Source organism: Poecilia mexicana, unplaced genomic scaffold (assembly GCF_051168715.1).
Source record: "Poecilia mexicana isolate PSO_F unplaced genomic scaffold, ASM5116871v1 scaffold_2, whole genome shotgun sequence".
NCBI classification, from domain to species: Eukaryota; Metazoa; Chordata; class Actinopteri; order Cyprinodontiformes; family Poeciliidae; genus Poecilia; species Poecilia mexicana.
This window is the reverse complement of record NW_028263371.1, coordinates 2,286,795-2,308,157: the sequence shown is the minus strand read 5'-3', so window position 1 is coordinate 2,308,157 and position 21,363 is coordinate 2,286,795. Positions and strand designations below refer to the sequence as shown.

Genomic DNA, 21,363 nt, shown 5'->3' with positions numbered 1-21,363 from the left:
GAAGGAGCTGAGTTGGGGGAGTCATGGAGGAGGGCTGCTCTGTGAGGCATAAGCACAGTAGCTTGGAAACTGCTGCTATAAGGAGGAGCTTCATCCTCGAAGGCGGTGCTAGGTCCATCCAGGTGTTTTGCACAACTTAATGGTTACAATGGAGATTAAAGGATTTCTCAAACATGTATGAAATAATCGAGGCAACACTCCAAGTATGTTTATAAGGAATAAACATACTTGGAATAACATAATGTATGAAAATAACATAACAGGATGTAAAGCTAAAAAAGTGGATTTTACATAATGCTGCCCCTTTAAAGAATATTTCAGTGTGAGGATGAATTCTCGGGTTTGAGTCCCCTCCCTAAGAACCTATCCCTGCTCCCACCACCATGCTGGCCTCCTTTCTGACACTACAAAGCAGCTTCATCAGAACCTTCATCATGGTCCAGGGACAGTGAAGACCTTGTTGTTTCACTATGGTCTAATCAGAACACACTAATGACCGGCAGAAATCATCATGACCTCATTATTTGACCTACAAAGATCTGTAGCCCCTTCCTGCTGGAGCCCTCTCCTCCCCCGTCTCGTCTCTCCAGGCTCTCACTGGGGCATCTTTTTGTTCAGATGCTGTTCTGGCATGTGGGGGGCCAGCTCACTGGACTGCAGGCTGCTAATGAGGGCATTTAGAGACGGGGCACCAGTGACAGCCACGGGTGTTCAGGAAAAGGACTTTGGTCTTACAGTGAGGCACTAAGTCCTGGTAATGGAGATAAAACTGTTCAAATGGACACAAAGGACACAAGGGAACAAGCAGCAAGAGGAAGAAAAGAAGAACCAGGATCTCAACACACAGCAGGAGGATCTGTAACATCACTGATGTAACTCAAATCCTCAAAATGATGCTAGCGCCTGGTTGATCCACATCAACTTCAAAAGTTTTCTTTTCTCAAAAACAAAATGTTAGGTTGCTATGAAACTGGATCTGCATCAGAGGACAACATGGACTGAACACAGCTGGTCTGACTGAAACTGGGGGGAATCGGGTCAGTTTTCCAAGACCATTGAGCCGAGGTCAATGACTACACGGCCGCTCTTCAGTTGTCGTTCTATCGGCATCCAACGTATGATCAAAGTTTTAGGGTGCACTCACACCAGGCTTGTTCAGTCAAACTCTAGCTCATTTGTCTAGAAAGTCCAGTCCGCTTGGTTTGGGGAGGTGTGAACTTCATTCAGTTGAAATTAACTCTGGTGCGGTTTGAATGCATGTGTGAACATCAAGCGGAACAGAGACCGCTCCAAAAGCAGGAGGCAGACTATACCGCATGGCATTCTGGGTAAATGCAACACACAAATCTTGTGCTAGTGAAAGAAGTGGCTTCTGGACTTTGACCAAAGGCAAGAGAGAAATCCTACAACTGCTAAAATCTAGCGGCACTCCATTTTTGTTTACATTTTGTGAAGATGGAAGTTGCGCTCATGTCTTCCTCAGAGGTTTTCATGTTGATTCCTTCAGTAGTTCTTGGTGCAGCGCCACCACAGGCGAGGGGGAGAACAGGTTTTCCAAGGGTTTGGTTCATTTGAGTCAGTGCAGTGTGAAAGTGAACTGCAGCAGCTAAAAATGTAACAAATGAGTTTAGCCCCACCATCATTAGCTTTTACACAATACGATGGCTGTTTATTATGCTTCAATATTAGAAGGAGGTGAAGTGTGAAAGGAACAGAAAATATGTCACGGTATCAGTGTTTGCTAGAATATCTATGGCTGTAGAATAAATAGAAAATTTATCACCATCACAATGTTTTTACAAGGTTGTTACTGGATACACTTCCAAAACACATTGGCTAAATATATAAAAGCAACACATTTGTACTGGGCATTCAATAATATACAATCAAGCTCAGAATTATTCATACCCCCGGGATCTTTAGGTTGAAAGTAATCCTTTAATTTTACCAACATGTTTCCGACTGGAAGCAGCGTTGGTGTTTGGCAGCCATGCTCCTCCATTATGTCTGACGGACGTGATGCTGGTGATGCCAGCATGAATGTGATAGCAGCGGCTGTTTGCTACTGTCTGCATAATAACTAATAATCCTTTGACCTAGCAGCCGATCAACAAGCTCACTCTGCTTCCAGAAATCACCTGTGTTTCCCATGGCAACACAGCTCTGATTCTTCTGACCCGAGGTCAGCTGCAGTCCACGTACCGCACCACATGTTTACAACTTGTGTGGTTTTATCAGGAGATGTGAATTATTAAATACTCATCAATAATTTCTGCTGTACATCAAAGTTCTTCACAAAGGTGAGGATGCCCACATTTTCATCAATAATAAAACAATCATCTTCAGGTTCTCCTGAAGTAAACAGCTAAGCAGATGTTTCTACTTCAAGTGAACAAACAGAAGATGTATCAACCCTAAGGGTCAGATAAGTTACTTCCATCCCTGGTGCTTATAATATTTTATTTGTGCCATCAAAGCTGCAGTATGACACTTTTACAAAAATACTTTTTTTGCCCCATATTTTTGAAAACTGTCACAATGTTGTGATAGTGCGATATGAGAAACATAATCTGTGAAAAATAAAGCTTCTCCACCTCCTCACAGTGCTACTGTTGCCATCTGAGGAAATACATTGCTCCAGGTCAAAACCAACCAATCAGAGCGAGGAGGAGGGTCTTAGCTTAGGTATTAGGTCAATTAACTTTGTGAACGCACTGCTAAATGAGTTAATGGTGGAAAAACAACTAACCACCACAGAAAAACTGTTTACCGCCATCATTAGAGGCCACAGTAATGATAGCATTGGTAGCAGGCTATATTTATGGTGAACTAGCTGGAAAGAGCCAGTGGGAGAGGGTGAGGATGAGAGTGATTAACAGCACTAAAACCCTCCTCCTGGCTCTGATTGGCTATTACTGACTGAGTGGTGTATTTATGCAGTTAGTGCTGGAGCTCGATTTTTTTTTTTTCACAGATTACCTGTCTTACGATATGACAACATGATAATTTTAACAAATATGTAAAAAAAAAAAAAGTGAGTGAAAGCAGCAGCCATGTGTGTTCACCTTGCAGCGTTTGGAGACACTGGCCCGTCTTGATGTCCCAGATCTTAACAGTGGAGTCTGCGTTGCCTGAGACCAGGATGTTGTCTTTCAGCTCCATGCCGCTGGTGAGGGACTGGTGACCCGTCAGGGTGTGGATGCAGTTCCCCGTCTCCACGTCCCAGACCCTGATGGACGTGTCCAGGGAGCCGCTCACGACGTGGATCCCGTCAAACTGGGAGAATCAAAACGATCGCTTTAAATATATTCAGGCAGGGTAACTGCAGCTGGCAGCTGATTGCAAAAAAAAAAAAAAAAAAACATTTAGCTGAAGCAGCATTCTTGCTTACAAACTTTTGATTAAACTCATTGAAAGGGATCGATTTATTGATGTAGCAGAGTTGATTTGCGGGGCTGGAAACATTTATTGATATATAAATTATTAATATCTTTAAAATGATAGCAGCACAAACAAATATTTGCACAAACTACCAGTAATGTAGCACATTTACCAGTTGATTTGGTAAATGTTGAGGGCTTGGTCTACTTTTCATGATGTCTGGAAACATTTATTAATCCATCTGAAAACATGGTCCGAGTTTATGGGGTAGGAGTTCAAAAGTTTCTTACTCTTTTTCGAGCATGTTAAGATTATTGTGGTACAAAATAACTTTTGCATTCCTTTTTCATGACTGTTCTTTTATTCTGCTATTATGTTCAAACTAAAATAAATAAATAAAAATAGATAAAAACATATTAAAAGAAGTTTCTAGAGGTCATGAAAGGCCGACCAGCCAGTCCAAATTTGCAAAATTCAACAAAATGTGATGTTAATAAACTGTGCTACATTTGTGTAGCAACAATTTTCATTTCTCCTCTGTCATTTTAAAGATCTTAACAAATGTTTCCAGAAGTCACAAAAGATCAACTAGCCTTCCCAAATTCACTTTGGTGAAATTTAAACGGCACACAAAGCGTGAGAAAGACACACACCATCTAGAGGCGGCTCTTGGAGCTGACTCAGCTCACCTGTAAGGAGTACACTCTGTTGGTGTGGCCCTGCAGCGTGTGGAGGCAGGTCTCCGTCTCTGGGTCCCACACTTTGACCATGAAGTCGTAGGCCCCGCTGACCACCCGCCGTCCGTCGTACTGGACGCAGCGCACCGCTGCCACGTGGCCCATGAGGACGTGTAAACACTGACCCGTCTCGATGTCCCAGACACGAAGCGTGGCGTCACGAGAGCCACTGACCACCCTGTGGATCAACCGCAAACACAGACGTGGCGATTCAGCTTCAGTAGCAAAACTCTGTTTAAATTGCTTCAGAAATATTCAGATTAGATGTTCATGTAGTTCAAGTTCAAAAATAGTAACTTGTTTTATATTGTGATATACATCAATATCAACATATCGTCACCTACCTAAAATATAAAAAATACATTTTTAGGCAAAAAAATAAAAAAAAAATCACTTTTGTCAGAAAGTAACTTAGGCCATTATTTTAGGAAGGTGGCAATATGAAAACTTTTATTTTGACAGGATATTATTTTTCCATATCCACCCAGGCTTGATAATGATTTTCTAAGATTCAACATTCTCCATCGGTCATCAGTTAAATAGCGGCAGCATCCTGCAACATTCATGTTCACACTTGAAAGTACAGAATGTGCTCCTTAGTTCAAACGGCCGCCTCGAGCCACGTCTTCACGACAGACGGCAATATGATCGTAGGTTAGGAGGAAGACGGGTTTCAAAGTGTAGAGTCTGGTCGCCGCCCCTCACGGTTTCACCTCGATCAGCCGTGAACTGAACAACGCAGACAAACACCTGCAAACCTTCCGGAGCATCTCGTAAATCGCTTAGATAGAAAATATTACAGCAATAACTACAAAGCTCACGCTCTTTATTTAGTCAACGCCTTGCAGCGCTTTAAAAGATGGAAATCACTGACATGTTCTTTCCACCCGGTGAGTAATCAAATACTACACACACAAAAAAAAAAAAAAAAAAAAAAAAACTCGGCTGGCCCCGAGGCAAAAAGAGCACTTCTGAATCTCCAGAGTGCTGCAGCGTGAACAAGTGAGCAGCAGTTCACTTAAGACGCCTCACAGGCTCCGTTTATTCGCTGTGAAAGCGTGAGCTGCCTGTTGCAGAGGCAGGAGAACTGCTACAGGCCTCTGCTCCAGAGCTGCTGTTGCTCTTTCTGCCTGATTGCTCTGCCGGTTGTTCATCACAAGGAACAGGAATAAACGACTACAGGCTCATTTTTTTTTTTTTTTTACAGTTGGCACTAAACAGGTGTCAACCATGATGAGCTTAGTATCTACATACTAAGCTAAAGACATAATGGCTGCAGGAGTATATTTAGTCTCTGTTTTAATAAATCATACCAAACCAGAAAATCTTATTTATTAAAATATTTGTGAACTAAACATACATTGTTTTGCTCTAGAAAGTTACACTGCATGAACTGTAGGCATGCACTGATTATGCTTTTTCACTTCTGATACCGATACAGATATCTGAGGTCCAATATCAATCTGATACAACCCCCCCCCCCCAAAAAAAAAAAAAAACAGTGCTGAATTGACTTAAAACATTTCTTTCCCTTTTTTTTTTTTTAAACAGACATAAATGTACTGAAATACTAATTTATTTGATAACTCTGCACCAGTAAAACACACTTGCATACACCAATAGCTTCACAAGTTTGGTCAACACTTAAAGATAACTCTAATTTGTTCAGTCGGTGCTAAATAGATCTGCCCTCATGGATTGGCCACATTGTTACAGAAATCCAACCTAGAATGTGTTTCGATATTGACACCGATACGGATATTAAAATCGGATAGGTGGATTTCTAAAGGACTCAGTTCCTATTAGAAAACGGTAACAGAATGTCTCCTGAAGCACAGCAGTCAGAGGCTGATGGGCGGATCGGCTTCCTACCTTTTCTCGTGTAGGTGCATGCAGCGTACTGTTGAGGTATGCCCGTAGAGGGTGTGGATACATTCTCCCGTCTCTGCATTCCAAACCTTGAGCGTGCGATCGGTGGAGCCGCTGATGATGATGTTGTCTCGCATCTGGGACGACCACACGCCCCCGGTGTGGCCCACCAACGTCCGTAAACACTATGGGGGTGGGGTGGGGGACACAGAGACAGAGTCAGGAATCCTCGCTGCCTCCCGGAGGACTGGCCCCCCGGTCTGCATTTACACACACCAGCATCAGGTTCACAACTGGAAATCTCATTTGGGATTTCATTTGCCGTCGACCTCATGTTGCCTTCGGGGGATGGGAAGGGAAAAAGAAAGAAAAATTCAATTTCTGCGACCCTTTATTGGAAGAAAGGCCTGCTGCACGCCGCTCCTGCTCACGGGCAAAATACCCCGTTCCTCAGCCAGCTGTTAGAATCACTCTCACTTATCTGTTTGAAAGGCAGACAATTCATTGTTGTTGAGAAAGGGGTTGACAACCGTCCTCAATAAAACACGTCCATTCATCCTCATTAGGGATGCCTGATTAGCTATTGATTACAGCAGTTATGGAAATCTTTCTGATCAATTGAATTTGCGTCTCTGCAGTTTGTCCCACATTTGGGTCGATTTAATTATCCTAAACGCATTAAAGTGAAACTCTGGCAGTGAGGTTTGGGTGGGTGGGGGACAGCAGCTGTGGTGCTCTGAGCGTCAGGCTGAAGCTTGTCGCTCTCCTGTAGAACATGTGACCTCTGACTGCGCCTGATAAGCTCCAGCTGAAGGGAACATTGGCGCAGATAGAGGAGTGAAAATGAAGCGGCAGACTTTCCTTCTCCCGTGAGGGACAGAGGACCTTCACTGACCGCTGTACGCGACTGTAACGTCCAGTTACAATATCTTATCTTGCTTCACTGCACGCACTTTCTACACTTCAAGCAAGCTGCATCCAAACAAACACCTCTCCAACCTTCTTTATGTTTTGCTTCTTTTCTCATAAGTTTCTCACATCAAGCTGAGGTTCTTTGAAAGGTTTTCTCTACCCAGGTATTTTAAAGGGGCAATGTTATGCTGTTTCCATCTAGATAGAATCATTTTATAGCACTATCAAGTAACTATGTTATTACCCTCAGTTGTTACAAAAATGTTGTATCAAATATGAATTAAAAGAAATTTGACTTTCTAATTTAATGCCTTGAAATTGGGTGTCTGTCTCTTTAAGAAACTCCTGCTCTTTCTGAAACTCCGCCTTCAGGAAGTCATCACAACATCTCTCGCCTTTTAACCCATTAAAAACATTTTTATCCAGAGTTGCACTGAGAAGTAGCTCATATAATGAGCTCAGTAGATGTGAAGTTCAACGAGGAACTGCTAATTGCTGCTGGCTAGTCTGAAGGAGCTGAATGGGAAGGTGGAGCTTTGTCATTGAAGGTTGGGCGAGGTCCATCCAGGCATTCTGGACAACTGAATAGTAGCATTCAGCAAGTCAATTTTACATAATACTGCCCTTTTAAGGAGTTGCTTCGTTTCATTTTTAAGTCACTCTATTAACAAATAACCTATTCAGACAAAGGAAGTCCTAAACTGGAGACATGAACCCGTCTACTGAAGTCCATACATGATAGACAACTCTCTAAAGAGACATTTTTAATCTGGCTCTTTGTTCCCCTCAGTTGGTATCAACTTTGCTCCCCATTTAATTTGTTGACTCAATACAAAAATGGCCAAAGATACCAGACGTGAGAATGCTGGAATCTAACACAATCTTCCAACTTAAAGCCAACTATAGCATAACTAAAGCTGTTTTAAAACTGCAGGGTATGAGGAGCGTGTCTGTAGAGCAGTAGACTGCAGACCAGGCCGCCTGAACAGAAACACAGTTAATTAACCAGCTAACATCAGCAGCATGCCAATAAGCATGCTTAATGTAAAACTACTGAAATATTTAGCAAGAGTTTATTTGACGTTTTAGCTCATGTTTATGAATTAAACAGTAGTTATAATCAGTAACAAATGATTTTTTCAGCAGTTAGAATAACTTTTGTTTTTAATGAAGGCACGAATATTAGGTATAAAATAGAGTTTGAACTGATACTTTACTCAATATTATCCCATCATGAGAATCTAAATACTACTTACTAGACGTCACAGTTGGTTTACTACTGTTGCATAGTACAGCTTACTATTTGAATGCCTAAAAATCAGTGTAATAAAATCCCTCCAAATCACATTTTTTGACAAATAGATTCTACAGTTTTGGGTTTGATACTGAGAGGGCTGCACCTTTATGTAATTTGCGGTGGACACATGCGGATGCAGGATTCACCGGGTGAATTAAAGCTTCAGAGGGAAGCTCAGAACAAGAATCCGTGTGATTAGAGCTCCTCAAACACTGCGTGGGAAGAGACTACATCTGAGATGAACGTCTCAGCAATCCAACCTTAAACAAGCCTCTCCCTGAGAATGAAGGAAGATTAACGTTTTTCACTCAAACTGTGAACGCCCACTTTAAAGACGCAGCTGCTGATGCAGATCTACAGAAGAGGGTCAATTGTGTCTCTGCGTTAAATATCAATAAAGAAATGTACTTTTTATGAACGTTGTGGGGAGTATAATAAGGATAAACGGAGCCAAATGTATGTTGAGCGAAGATTAACCCTGTAAGACTGTGCTGTAATATTACGTCTCAGTTAAAAAAAAAAACGCCATAAATGTTGATTTTTCTTCTGGTTTTTACTCAAATTTAAAGATGGAACTCTATTATTCAGTCTGTAATGCTACCGGATGGGAAATCGGCAATAAGCAGTAAATCAGTTTAATCGCATGATGAATTAAAACGAACTTAATCATTTCCATTTGCATAATTTATCGTTTTTCTTTTTTTTCACCAAAATCTGATTGACTAAAGTCTTAGGTCTGGTGTGTTGGTTTTTTTGAAAGACAATTTTGTTTAATAAAACAAAATAATTTCATTTGCTCTTTTGGTTGTTTTATTTATTTTGCATATTTAAAATGTCTTATAATTGTATTACTGTATCATTACCATTATAACATAAGAAAATATTCTCACAGCAACAATATTATCGTTTATCGCAATAACTTCTGGGACAATTCATCGCCCAGGAAACGTTGTTATCCTGACAGGCCTAACTCTAAATAATGCTTAGAACATATTTTTTGTGCAACCCTTGTACAAAAAACTAAATAATTTCATTATATAAGATTACATTTTCATGAGACATTACAAAAGAAAAGTCTGAAAACACATTTTTGTCTCAAAAATACTTGTAACCAGCTATCTACATGGTTGAACTGTTTTCTTTCCCCCTACGTTTCCTATGTTCAGGTGTTCCTGGGTTTTATAACAGCCAGAGGTGAGGAACAAGATTCTACATATTTACAACCAAACGCCACATCATTCAAAGATTATTGAGGATTAATGTTTCATCTTCATACCAGACAGCCTGAAACAAGAACGACAGGAGAAAGAGGTTAGAAATGTTACGCGTCAGTCTCAGGGGGTGGAAAAGCCTCAAAGCCAAAGTTACAAACACATAAAAGAAACACGCTCTAACATGTGGAAGCTGAATAAATGTTTATTCTCCTCTGTCTCCAGGACACTGAAAGATCCAGAAACGCCAACAAACTGTTAAAGCTGTCTAGGAGACATGTTTCACCTTCACGTCTTATCGTCACATCAAATAAAAGAGTTTATATGTGTCAGTGGGGACGACTAGAGTTAATTATTCCTCCTCATATATTGGGTACAGTCATGAAATGTATAAAATGCTTTGAAAAAAATCCTTATCCAAACAAAGATTAAATGTTTTTTTCTTTAAAAACAATCAATAGCAATCAATACTGACATCTAGCTTCCTGTATGCCATTATTTCCAACCATTCTTGCATTAGTTTGGTGTGGAGTGCTTTAGACAGTAATTTAAGATTGTGCAATAAAAACATGAGTACGTCCTCTTTCGATATAGAGCAGTGGTCATCACACCTGACTGAGCCTAAGGCTGTGATTGTTCAGTACAGGAAACAGAAAGCTAATGCTAACATAACACCCCTCCCGTTGGATGAGATGCCAGCAGCCTACTGTGTTTTTCAGCTAAAAATGTTTAAAGTTAACAAAAAAATGTGAAAATGTAACGTGGTATTTACGTGTTATGAGAAGACATTATCAACAATACCTAAACAACAAATATAACAAATGTTTCATCCTTTATCCAGGACTTGTCACTTTCTTTGCCGGAGTTGTTAGCTTGCAGACCATTAAAGACAGGAAGTGACCACAAAGTTCCAGTGAATTAAAAAAATAAATAAATAAATACATGTGACCTCAATCTTCCTGTGTTCACATACTGACCGTACTATGTTGCCATTGTGCTTCTAACAGTTCTACTTAAGAGACTTTATCCCATCTCTGCTTACTGGTGAATAAAAGAACCTTTAATAAACAGACAAACAACATTTAGCCTGTTGGGGGAGCAAGTGAAGCCCAGTGGGAAACTCTGCTTAGTATGCATTATATTTTCAATGAAGTCAATAACCTGCTCCAAACATTTAAATAAAACAATAATGACTCTGTATAAATTCCCCAGTCTTAAATTATCAGTGATAGCCTCAGAAGAAGCAAGCTGCAACATTTGTCTTGTTGATGGAAAGAACAGGGTAAAGCGCGGATCACTGCAGCTCCCCAGCGGACACGCCCCCTCTTCCCTGGATGCAACATCAGTCCACTGGTCTGCCATCTTAAATCTCCGTGACAGCCGAGCCTGCTGCTGACAGGCACCCCAAGGACAAGCTGTGCTCTGTTAAACACAAGGCAGCCACCTTTGAAGCGCTGAGATGTGTGTGCACCTGTTAGTGTGTGTGGATGGAAGACTGACAGCTCCAGCCCGAGCCCAAGACACGCCGAGACAAAAGGTTCCTCCACTAAAGACAGCATCTTTAAACACCTCCACGGGAACAAGTTAGCAGCAAAACTACTTTCATGAAGACAAATACAAGGCAGTTTTGTTTACCTTGTCTTTTTCCTTTATACTCACAAATATTGAGATAATAAGAGTTCATTTTCTGATTGTCTCTCAGCGTGGGTTCGATTTAGCGTTTCATCCAAAAATATAATCCAAGGAGAGAACAAATGGAGCAAAACAAAACATAAAAATGAGCAGGAATTAGCTGCTCTAATTTGTTGAAAATATTAACATTTAGATCACGTCTCTAACTCACTCATCTTTGATAGGGGCAGGATTTCACATAGATGAGTTTAATAACTATAATATAATATTTAGAGACCTGCTGGGTAGATGGCAGATCAACAGCTCTTGGTTTCCTTCATCACAGGCCAACTCTTCCCCTATCCTGTTTTAATTCAATTGTATAAAAAAAAAAAAAAAAAAAAAGTTGTTGTAGCTCATTTCAAGAGTTATTGTAGATGGTGATGGAAGAAATGCTAGAGAACAACTTTACTGTTGCTCCTCTGACGTCATATATCAGAAGGACTTTTGTTGGAACCAAATTTATGCTTTAGAAAAATGTGGAGACCAAAAATCAGGCTGACTGCATTGGTTAAACATGTAAAAATGAATTGCAACAAACCTTTTTTCAAATGATTTAGAAAGTGCAATTAGGAATTCTAAGTATGATGTATAATAAAGAGCACTCAGAGCACAAAGCATAGAATTAGACTAAATAGATTTGCCTTTATGGATTGGGCTTGTTGTCACTGATACCCGATCAAGAATTTTTGTCAATATCAGGACCGATACAGAAACTAATATCAGTGAATTTCTCTTAAACACGCCTGATTGCTCCACAGGTAACACTTGAAGGTGAAACCATATAACGGGTAAAGACTAATAAAGGCTGGCAACAGAGAAGAAGGAGGAATGATGAGAGCTTGGACCCTTATAGGATTTTTACTTTGGTTTTATGAGCATCGACAGACGGTTCACTGAAAGGGTTGACTCAGCCTCACTGACTGTTCTTTCAGAAGCATTGGGGTGGGAGGATGGGAGTGTGAGGGGGCAGTGTGGTCTGACTGCAGCACCCAAACAAACAGATTCCAGCTCGTTTTTCTGCTGCAAGCAAACAATGGTGAGGCAGTTCAAACGCTGCAGGCGACGAGTCGACCAGTCTGAATGAAGGTGGTTCATCCTGCTGCTGCGATTCACTGCACACTCCTTCCCCCAACATGCAGCCGCTGAGCTCGTAACTCAGCAACCTGCCAACTAGACGTTTGGGTTTTAGTGAAGCAGAGCCAAAGCCAGCTCCCTACCGGTCGGATCACCTTGGCGAGATTGACTCAGATCAGCAAATGCTGTGACTGGTGGGTTTATAATTAGCCATGGGCCCAGAGCCAACATTAGCATATGTAAAGGAGAATCTTTACATCCATAAAAAGCATTCCCCTCACCCCCACCATATGCCAAGAATGCCAAAAATCCATAACTGAATGAAAATGCACAGCATAGATGCCTATAGGCAAGTTGCATGTTATTATTTACATCTGGAAATGTTGTGCAACGCTGGAGGGAAAAAAGTTAATTCTTTCACTTGCCATCTGTAGCCGCATTGAGGCGGTAGAACAATTCAGTTAACTAAATGAAACATGGAGACGTAGGTATTAATTTGGCGTCACAGCAAAGGGAAAAATAACACAGACAAACCATTGAACAACTAAAAACCACTCGGATTCTTATTTTGTCTTCTTCTCTGTCAACTAAGCTGTAGGTCGCCTTTTTTTTTACTGAACCACAACACTCTCAATTCCACAGCACATCTACATGTTAAAGTTGTCAAAGTCAAGCTAGCACACTTGTCATACTTTCCTCTTCATCTTTTTTTTTATTTATTAAAACTTACACCTGACCTGTGAAATGTCATAGTCTTGTATGCAGCAAAGCTCCACAACCTTTTCTCTTTTATACATCACTCGTTATATTGACGACTTGACAGCTAGTCATCGTCAGTAAGCAGTGTTTTTGCCCTCCAGCAGAGAGCCGAAGGATGGGATCTAACACGCATGGAGTCGCATTGCAACGCGTCTATAAAGAACTCCACAAAGATGGTTCCCGAATATGGATCTAATATTATGAAGAAAAAAAGCACAAGATATGTTCCATTTGTGTGCTTAGATGATCATTATAGATTATTGGTTAAACAGGAGTCCAACAGGGAGGCATAAACACTGATCTGCAACCTCTCCACACCTCCACCTCCTTTTTAATAAAGCAGCAGCTCAGTGTGACCGCTCCAGCTCCTGCTATGAATACCAACAGTGTGTGCAGGCGGATGCTGTGGAGCAGCGCTGCGAAACGCATCAACGTAAGAAGCCAAAACAGACTGGTGAGGCTCTTCAGGAGAAGATTGGATCTGGATGCAGAGAAAAGTTTTGATCACCAGAGACACTGACAGCCTGCTGCTGTGAGTTCCTCCAGCTGAGACATGTGGTGAACATGCTGCCTTTCAAAACAACACGGGGCAAATCAAATATTTCTGTACATATGGCACTAGGAACAAGCAATCATAAAGTTTTTCATGTTTTATTACTGTATTTATTTCTTTTATGCCTGCATGACTGTGAATCAAATCAACACTGGAAAGCAAACTATTTATTGTGAAAAATTTTGAGAATAAGTTTGATTCATCGTTGTCATTAAAAATTTTAGTTATTGACGGTAAACAAAACAAAACTAAGTATGATGTAAATGTTATTTTTGATATTTTCTCCACCGCTTGTTCCACGAGCAAATCAATAAATATCAGTAAATTTGAGAATCTGTTAATCAGTTACGGTGTGCAGCTTATTGATATAAATCATAATGTTTGGTAGTTTATTGTGTTTTATTCTGTCACCATTAAACAGAAATGCTTTTTTCTAACAGGATTTAATCTGCAACAACAGCAGAGTAAATATTTCTGGAAAGAGGAAAAGTCTCCACTGATCACAGCTGTTATTGAGAATCAGCTTTGATTCTGCATGATGTCACATTCACTGATCATTTCCTCAGAAGAACATCTGGGACTCCAACACCTCACACTTCATCAGCTAAACACACGCTTAGACCTGGGATGATTCAAGCTCATTCCTGACTGTCTTTCTTTTAAATGTGACCTGTAATGCTTCCTCAAACAGGTCAGGATAGGTCTAGGGGCTATAAAGAACGTTCATCACGTTTTCTGCACAAAATCATTCCTAGATAATGAAATTTTAGTCTATTTTGAGCTCCTCTCATAATGTTTTAGGGCCTCTGTATCTTTAAATGCAAATAAGTTTTTGCTGGCCACGCCTCCCCAACTCAACATTCACACTCGCATATGAAAATGGCTGCAAACAGATGCTCAATTATCTCTGAAAAGCAGAAGTGAAGCCTCCTGCATAACCAACAAGAATGCAGCAAGCGGTTTCTGAATGGTAAGTTTCAGGCAAAAACTGCTGCAAAAATATTTCCATGTATCTTTGCCATAAATTGAAAACCAGCCTGGTGACCACTCTGACTCCAGAAAACCCAGCTCAAGAATAGAAACAGAACTACCTTTCCTGTGATGGCCGACCAGACCTTCAGTGTGTTGTCGTCGGAGCCGCTGACAATGCGGTTGCCGCAGAACTGGAGGCAGGTGATCACATGGTCGTCGTGTCCCTTCAGCACCTTGGGACAGGAGAGACAGGGTGAGACAGGATGAAGACAACAGGAGGTCGACAGTGGCGTGTCTCCAGGGGTCAGAGTGAGATAAGAGAAAAATGGAGGCCGTTTCAGAGGAAGTGTTTGGTTCTGAGTTTATATGCCCACACAGAAGAAAACAAAAACCTCAGGAAGATAATCTGTGTCCTAAAATGACCTCACGATGTCCCAAAAGCAACTGCAACCTCCAAGGTTTCCTAAAGATTTTATTTTTCAGGGTCATGATGTGATGAAAATTTTCTTCACAGGTAAAAGATAAAACCAGACCTCAGACTGAAGAACACCGTCCTGAGAGCCTGCTCCGCTCTTATTTCAGTGGAACACTGCAGACGTGACTTATCACCATTTTCCATCAATTCCAACCCTCAGGCCTCGTTTGAAGCCGTTTTCTTTAACTTAAATGTGTCTGATAACAGATCTTCATCCTCATCTAACCCCATTGGGAATCAGTAGAGGAAGCTACCTTGGGTGATTTCAGGTCTCCTCTCCTCCAGTTGGTGTCTATCCTGTGCTGCCTGATGTAGGCGCTCTTCCAGGGGCTGTGGGTGAAGCCCGGCTTGGCCACCTTCCTTTTCCGCGGGGGCAGAGGCTCGTCGATACCTGCATGGAGAGAAACACAAGCTCAATGTGCTTCACAGTACAAAACAGCAGCAGTGACTAAGATCTGCACCGCCCTCAGCAGGGTGGTCACTGTGGTCAAACGTCAAGCTCAACACAAATCCTAACAAAAACACTCCGCAACTTTTCTTTAAAGGCAGATATTTCTGTCTAGATAAGAGCAAAGAAGTATTAATTAAGGAAGTTATGTATTCATTAACTTCCTTAATGAATACATAGTTCCCACATGACGCCACATTTCCTGCATCTGGGTTTCCCGCCACCATTTTGATAGGCGGAAGCAGCTTCCCACTTCAAGAACCGCAATGGTTGGATGTTGTTGGATTCAAGGGTGTAAATAAATGCGATAAAACAGCACAGAGACGTTTTCATCACATCATCTGAAGCTGAGCAAACTTTGTTACAATAAATTGGGAGTCGACTAGTGGCTGGCTAATATCCAGAGGAAACAAACACAGATCATCTAATACAGCACAGACTCACTCTGATCACTTTATTAGCAGTTAGGATGTTTTCAAATGTTTCTTAAAATAACTTAGTCAATAATATATAGAACAGGTTGCTGTCAAAATATGTACTTTGTAGACAAACCTGTGGACTAATATGACAAATCTATTTCTATCTACTTCTTCTGGCTGCAACACCTGTGACTGAACAAAGAAAATTACATTCAGAGTCGCTGCTGTACTTCAGCAAACGGAATCTCGGCTTTTGTGACCATATTTATAATCACATTTTTATAGACAGCACCTGCTCATATTAACACTCCTATTGTTTATTATGCGTCACACTTAGCAGGTAGCAGAGAAGGAGGCGCATTGTTGTTAATAATCTGATTATTAATGCATCTTTTGTCGTTTCTGGTGCTCACATTTACAATGTGTAGAGTAGAAAAATATTATTTTGAGGCACGGATCAACTATATGCACATTAAGTGCAACCACACATGCGGTCAATTTGTATGAATAGAGGAGAATTCAGACTTCATTTGCAAAAATAAAAAGTTTTAAAGTGTCACTTCCCCGTTTGGTAAAACAGACAAGATAATATTTCATAGAAGTACTCTCCCATAATATCTATTACGGGAGGATGAACTTTGATTCAGGTGTGCAGTTGTTTGATCTTACAACAACTGCTTATCTTTAGTGAGACACTGAGTTCTTCCATCTGTCTGTTCATTTGCTGTTGGTCCAAATCAGTGTTACTGAGACAGCAATAAAGGATAAATTCAAAAAAATAATAACCTGCTTGAAATCAACCATGGATATGGAGCATAATAAAACGCATTTTTACAGTGTAAACAAGGATCCAGTCTATGACGATGTATTCAGGAGCAGCTCTGTACAATTTCTGCCTGATGGTAATTTTTGCACAGTCATTTCTTTAGTGATCAGCTATAGCGGCCGGGTGGATTGCTACGGGTTACTGGCTCTTTCTGCTCTAATTGTCAGCTCCAGCCTGGCTCCACCATTGTTATTATTAGCTATCCTTACAACTGGAGCTCTGGCTGTTTCACTGCTTCCTGTTTAGTAGCAGATCAGTCTCAGCTGATCGACATTTTCCTGCGTTAACTTACACCATACTGGAACGGAACGGGACCAGAACAGCAGAACGGAACGTTGCGTCACATGAGCGGAACATCAGAACAGAGCGTCACAGAACAGGAAACTGAGTGTAGCAGAACAGGAAACGGGACATTGCATTGTTTGGAACTTTTCAGCCCGGGAAGCTCATCTAGACAGGTAGCTCAGACAAATCGAGCACCGTCTCTGAGTTCTTTGTGACACTAATATTTAATCACTAGCTGTTAAGCTTGTGATGTGTGAGAGATCCCCCGACCTTTTTAAGTTGCTCTCCAACATCAGTCTGGTAGAGTTAGCGTGTTGCATTAGCAAGCTAGCATGCAGAACAACGCTTGTGTTCACCTTCTTGGCTAAAGAGATTGACTCATGCCATTTCTGGATGCCCTCAGCTCACTGGGTGATTCTACAGGGAGTGGACGAGCTACGTTTGCAAGTTTACATAAATTTTAATGCATGCTAGTATTTTTGAGTGATTCATTTTCTAGCATCCATTATTCCGACAGTCCCAGTGGGAAGCAGCCAGACTCACCCTCTTCCCTGCATTTCTCTCTCCACAGCAGGTTGTCCTCTGCCAGGATGCGCCAGTAGCGACACGTCTGCGCCGCTTGCAGGAGGTCCTTCGGTTCCAGGAATGAAAGTACGTACAAAGCCAGCTGTTGACGGACCAAGACAATGTTAGAGGGCTGCAAATTCACAACAGAACAGGATAGCAGGCAGAGGGCCAGGCGATATGAGGCGCTCACTTCTTTGGGCAGCAGGGAGATGAAGTCGCGTTGAAACTGCGGCTCGATCACCTGCATCATATGCTTGACCTGTGTGGGCTCACAGCTGTCGATCAGCTCATCCAGCGCTAGCAGCTTCTCCGGGCCGCTCCAGCTCTGCAGACAGCACAAGCAAACGTGGAGACAGGTTTCATTCAGGGGCCAGACACCGGCTGACAACGACACTGGACGCGCTCAGTTTTAGATGACATCATCATTAAAGCATCAATCTGGAAAAGGATGTAGATCACACCTGTCAAACTCAAGACCCGGGGGCCAAATCCGGTCCGACGTAGTTTTCTATGTGGCACTCTAGACTCCAAATTATATCAATATGTCCCTCCACTGTTTTGCAAATCCACAAAATTCATGCAAAATTCAATTTTTTTTTTTCAGATTTTGCTGTAATTTTTTTCTCAAAATTGGCCAAAAACCAGTGTTTAAATGACTGCTGCCTTCATTTTACTTGATGTCAAGCTGTAGTTCATGATCAATACAGTGATAAATAAAAAGTCACATTTCACGTCTTACATTAGCACAAATATTGCAAAAAAAAAAAAAAAATCTAATATTTCTAAATTAGCACAAGAAAATCTGTGATTTTGATTGCAAGAAAAACCCACAAAAACAATCAAGAAATTCTGGATGGACTGAAAAGGTGTTCAATTATTTATTTTTAAGGAACACTTATTGAATTCTCAAACCAACAGATATTTATTGATATTTAAACCGTTTAATGGGTTCTATCAATAGATTCTGGCACAACTGGCCCTTTAACAACATTCAGATTTTTGATAAGGCCCACCCAAAATTTAAAATGAATTTGACGGCCTAATGTAGATGGAAGATGATGATGAGGTCAAAGTTCATTTTCAGCCAGTAAAGTATGAAGTAGAAGCAAACGGAGCTGACTGACTTCACAGAAGAATTAAAGGCTGACATTTCTATAAACTCACCGTTGTACTGGTGGAATTGAATGCAGTTCATCTTCCAGTAAAAAACTCGCAGCTATTTTATTGGATTGTCTATAATATGTAGTTGTTGATATGAAACACTGAGCCAGTTATAGACATTCTGCTGCACAGCGTAACAAGGCTCTATTGAACCAGATAGATGAGCCAAACACACTTTCTCTCTGATCTACTTCTGTAATAACCTCTGGTTTTATTTCCGAACCACATCACTTCTGCAGATATTATTCAGAAAAAAAGAAAAGTGCGAATAGCAGGGCAGCAATACAAGTATTCACACTGTATAACTGTATAATTGCACGATTTGACATTTCAAAAATAATGGGAACATGCCAATTTGGAAAAAAAACTTGTCGATAAAGTTTTGGTGTTTTTTTTTTAGCCAAATCAAAATCGGTTTATTTGTCAAAACTGTGATGGAAACACTTTTTTCACATCACACGAGTCACATGAGTCGTGTGATGTGATGTTTCTACTGGCGCAAAACATGAATGAGAAGATGGGAGGAAGTAGTTGGAGGATGATGACACAAAATGTTTTTAAAGCAGCAGTATTGTGTAAAATATAATTTTTTGAGCTTTACATCATATTATAATGTTATTCCCTCATCAAAAACATACATGAAGTGTTGCTTTGATTCTTTCATCTCTATGGAAACCATTCAGCTCTGCAAAACACCTGGGTGGACCTAGCGTTGCATTCAGACTAAGTTCTTCCTCAGAGCTAAAGTTTGCAAGTTTTCACCTCACCCAGCTCCTTCAGACTAGCGAACAAGATTTAGCAAACACCAGGGAAAACTGCACATCAGCTGAGGTCATTATAGGAGCCACTTCTCAGTGCAACACTGGTATAAACATTGTTAAAGGGTTAATAGAGGAGCCATGTTGTGATGATTTCCTGAAGGCGGAGTTTCAGAAGGAGCAGGAGTTTTTAAAGAGACAGAGGCCCAATTTCAAGGTATTAAGTTACAAAGTCTATTTTATTTTGAAATAATTTCATTTATGTAGCATGAAGTTAACAGTTACTTGATTGTGCTAATTTCTCGCAATTGCTAAATTGTGTTTTTCCAATGTTGGCAGAATATAGGCTAATTTTTACGCACTTTTGTCATGGAAAGGCAGCAAGTGAGGCGTGGATGTGCTCCAGTTGTCTTAGGTTTTTCCACCAGTGCATCAGTGAAAAAGTTTGACACCATAAAGTTGCTTTGCAGCACCTTCATCTTCAACATCTCAACCATTTCTTCAGAACAACACTCTGAGGTGTTTGCTGAAGCTGGCAGATGAAGGTTCCCTGCCCTGGAAAAGCTGGGCTCTGACGCTGATTACAGGCGGGGTGGAAAATCTGGCTCTACACCTGTAATTTGGCAACTGAAAGGTTTAGCCGGAGGTGCTGGTTCTCAGGGTAATGAGGGGCTGCAGAGAGCTGCCCACAAACAGCGCTGAGCAACAGATAGTTAACTCTTACATCAACTCCAGCCACTGATCTTCAGCTTCAAACACGAGCTTCTCCTCCTCAGGTCCGTCCTCTCAACCAGAGATTAAAATGATTTTCTCTTCTAAAATTTCTACCTTGTTATAAACTGTCTTTCACAACTGCAGCAAAAATTTGGTGGACTGAAACATGATCAGAGGAACACTAGAATACACTTTTTACCCCCTGCATTTATTAGAGTATTAGTGGGGAACAAAATAGGGAACTGATATATATTTTTGTGATTCTTTGCTAGCTTACAGCCTATGGTATCAAACGCATTGTTTCTTAAATTCACCACAAACCAGTAATAACAGGAAAACACGTCCAGCCTCTACACATGGAACTTCATCTCCCTGTTGCCGTCAGAACAGAAATATTTTTGATGAAATAATGTTTAGAACAAACACAGAGGGGTCACAGGTCCACACAGCTATTAGAAGATAATAAGTCATAACTCTCTGTGGAAATGAAATCTATGACAAGTCATTACAGCTACAAAATCACCGGGATTATCAGGGCTAATAAGTTTATATTACATCTAATTTCCTTGAGGTCGGAGGTCATTACAGCTCCAGACTAACAAGACACAAGTAAATTTTTCAATAAAAGGTTTTGGCGCTCGGATGATGTGGTTTTTCAGTTGTATCAACAGGAAGTGGTAGCAGGACGATGGCATGGCATGTTTTTAAAGCCTTATGGGAACAAACTTATGCATGTGTGATTGTAATTGCATTAAAACACTGTAATTGCGAGATTAAAAAAAAATAGGTATTTTATCTACATTTGGTGCACATTTGTGAAATTGAGCTATTAGCTGTTCTACTCCTAACTGCACTGACTGAACAAATTAAAGTTGTTAATTAAAACATGTTTTTACATGTTTTACCAAGCTTGAAAGCTATAGGTGGACTTAAGTGTGCTGTACTGATGCAAAGTTACCAAATAAATTTTAAATTCAGTACATTTATGTCTTTTTTTTTTTTACAAAAAAGAAATGTTTCAAGTCAACTCTGTTTGTCTGTATTGGATTGGTGTCGGCCGATCCTAAACCTCAGATATCTGTATCGGTATCAGAAGTGAAAAAATGGATCGATACATCACTATCAGAAACAGAGATAGGTTATCAGATTCAGGTGAAGCTTTAATAAAGAGCTAGCTCTCAACTAACTCATCTTTTCATTGCTATTCTGTCCAGCAGCTTCGGCTCATCCCAATCCCTCACCACGATGCTCCTGATAATATGCTGGGCCGA

The 21,363-nt window shown here is 40.7% G+C and overlaps 1 protein-coding gene across 2 annotated transcripts in view; it reads right to left on the bottom strand.

Annotated features, from left to right (window-relative positions):
• The window catches only part of fbxw7 (F-box and WD repeat domain containing 7), a 102,184-nt gene that overhangs the window by 3,977 nt on the left and 76,844 nt on the right, over positions 1-21,363 (bottom strand). For both annotated transcript variants that reach the window (XM_088008879.1, XM_088008882.1), the window contains exons 6-12: positions 17,650-17,784; positions 17,436-17,559; positions 15,169-15,305; positions 14,559-14,672; positions 5,991-6,172; positions 4,071-4,296; positions 3,066-3,276 (exon numbers count right to left, since the gene is read on the bottom strand). In XM_088008879.1, the coding sequence (XP_087865005.1) occupies positions 3,066-3,276; positions 4,071-4,296; positions 5,991-6,172; positions 14,559-14,672; positions 15,169-15,305; positions 17,436-17,559; positions 17,650-17,784 (1,129 nt within the window). The remainder of the gene's footprint in view (positions 1-3,065; positions 3,277-4,070; positions 4,297-5,990; positions 6,173-14,558; positions 14,673-15,168; positions 15,306-17,435; positions 17,560-17,649; positions 17,785-21,363) is intronic.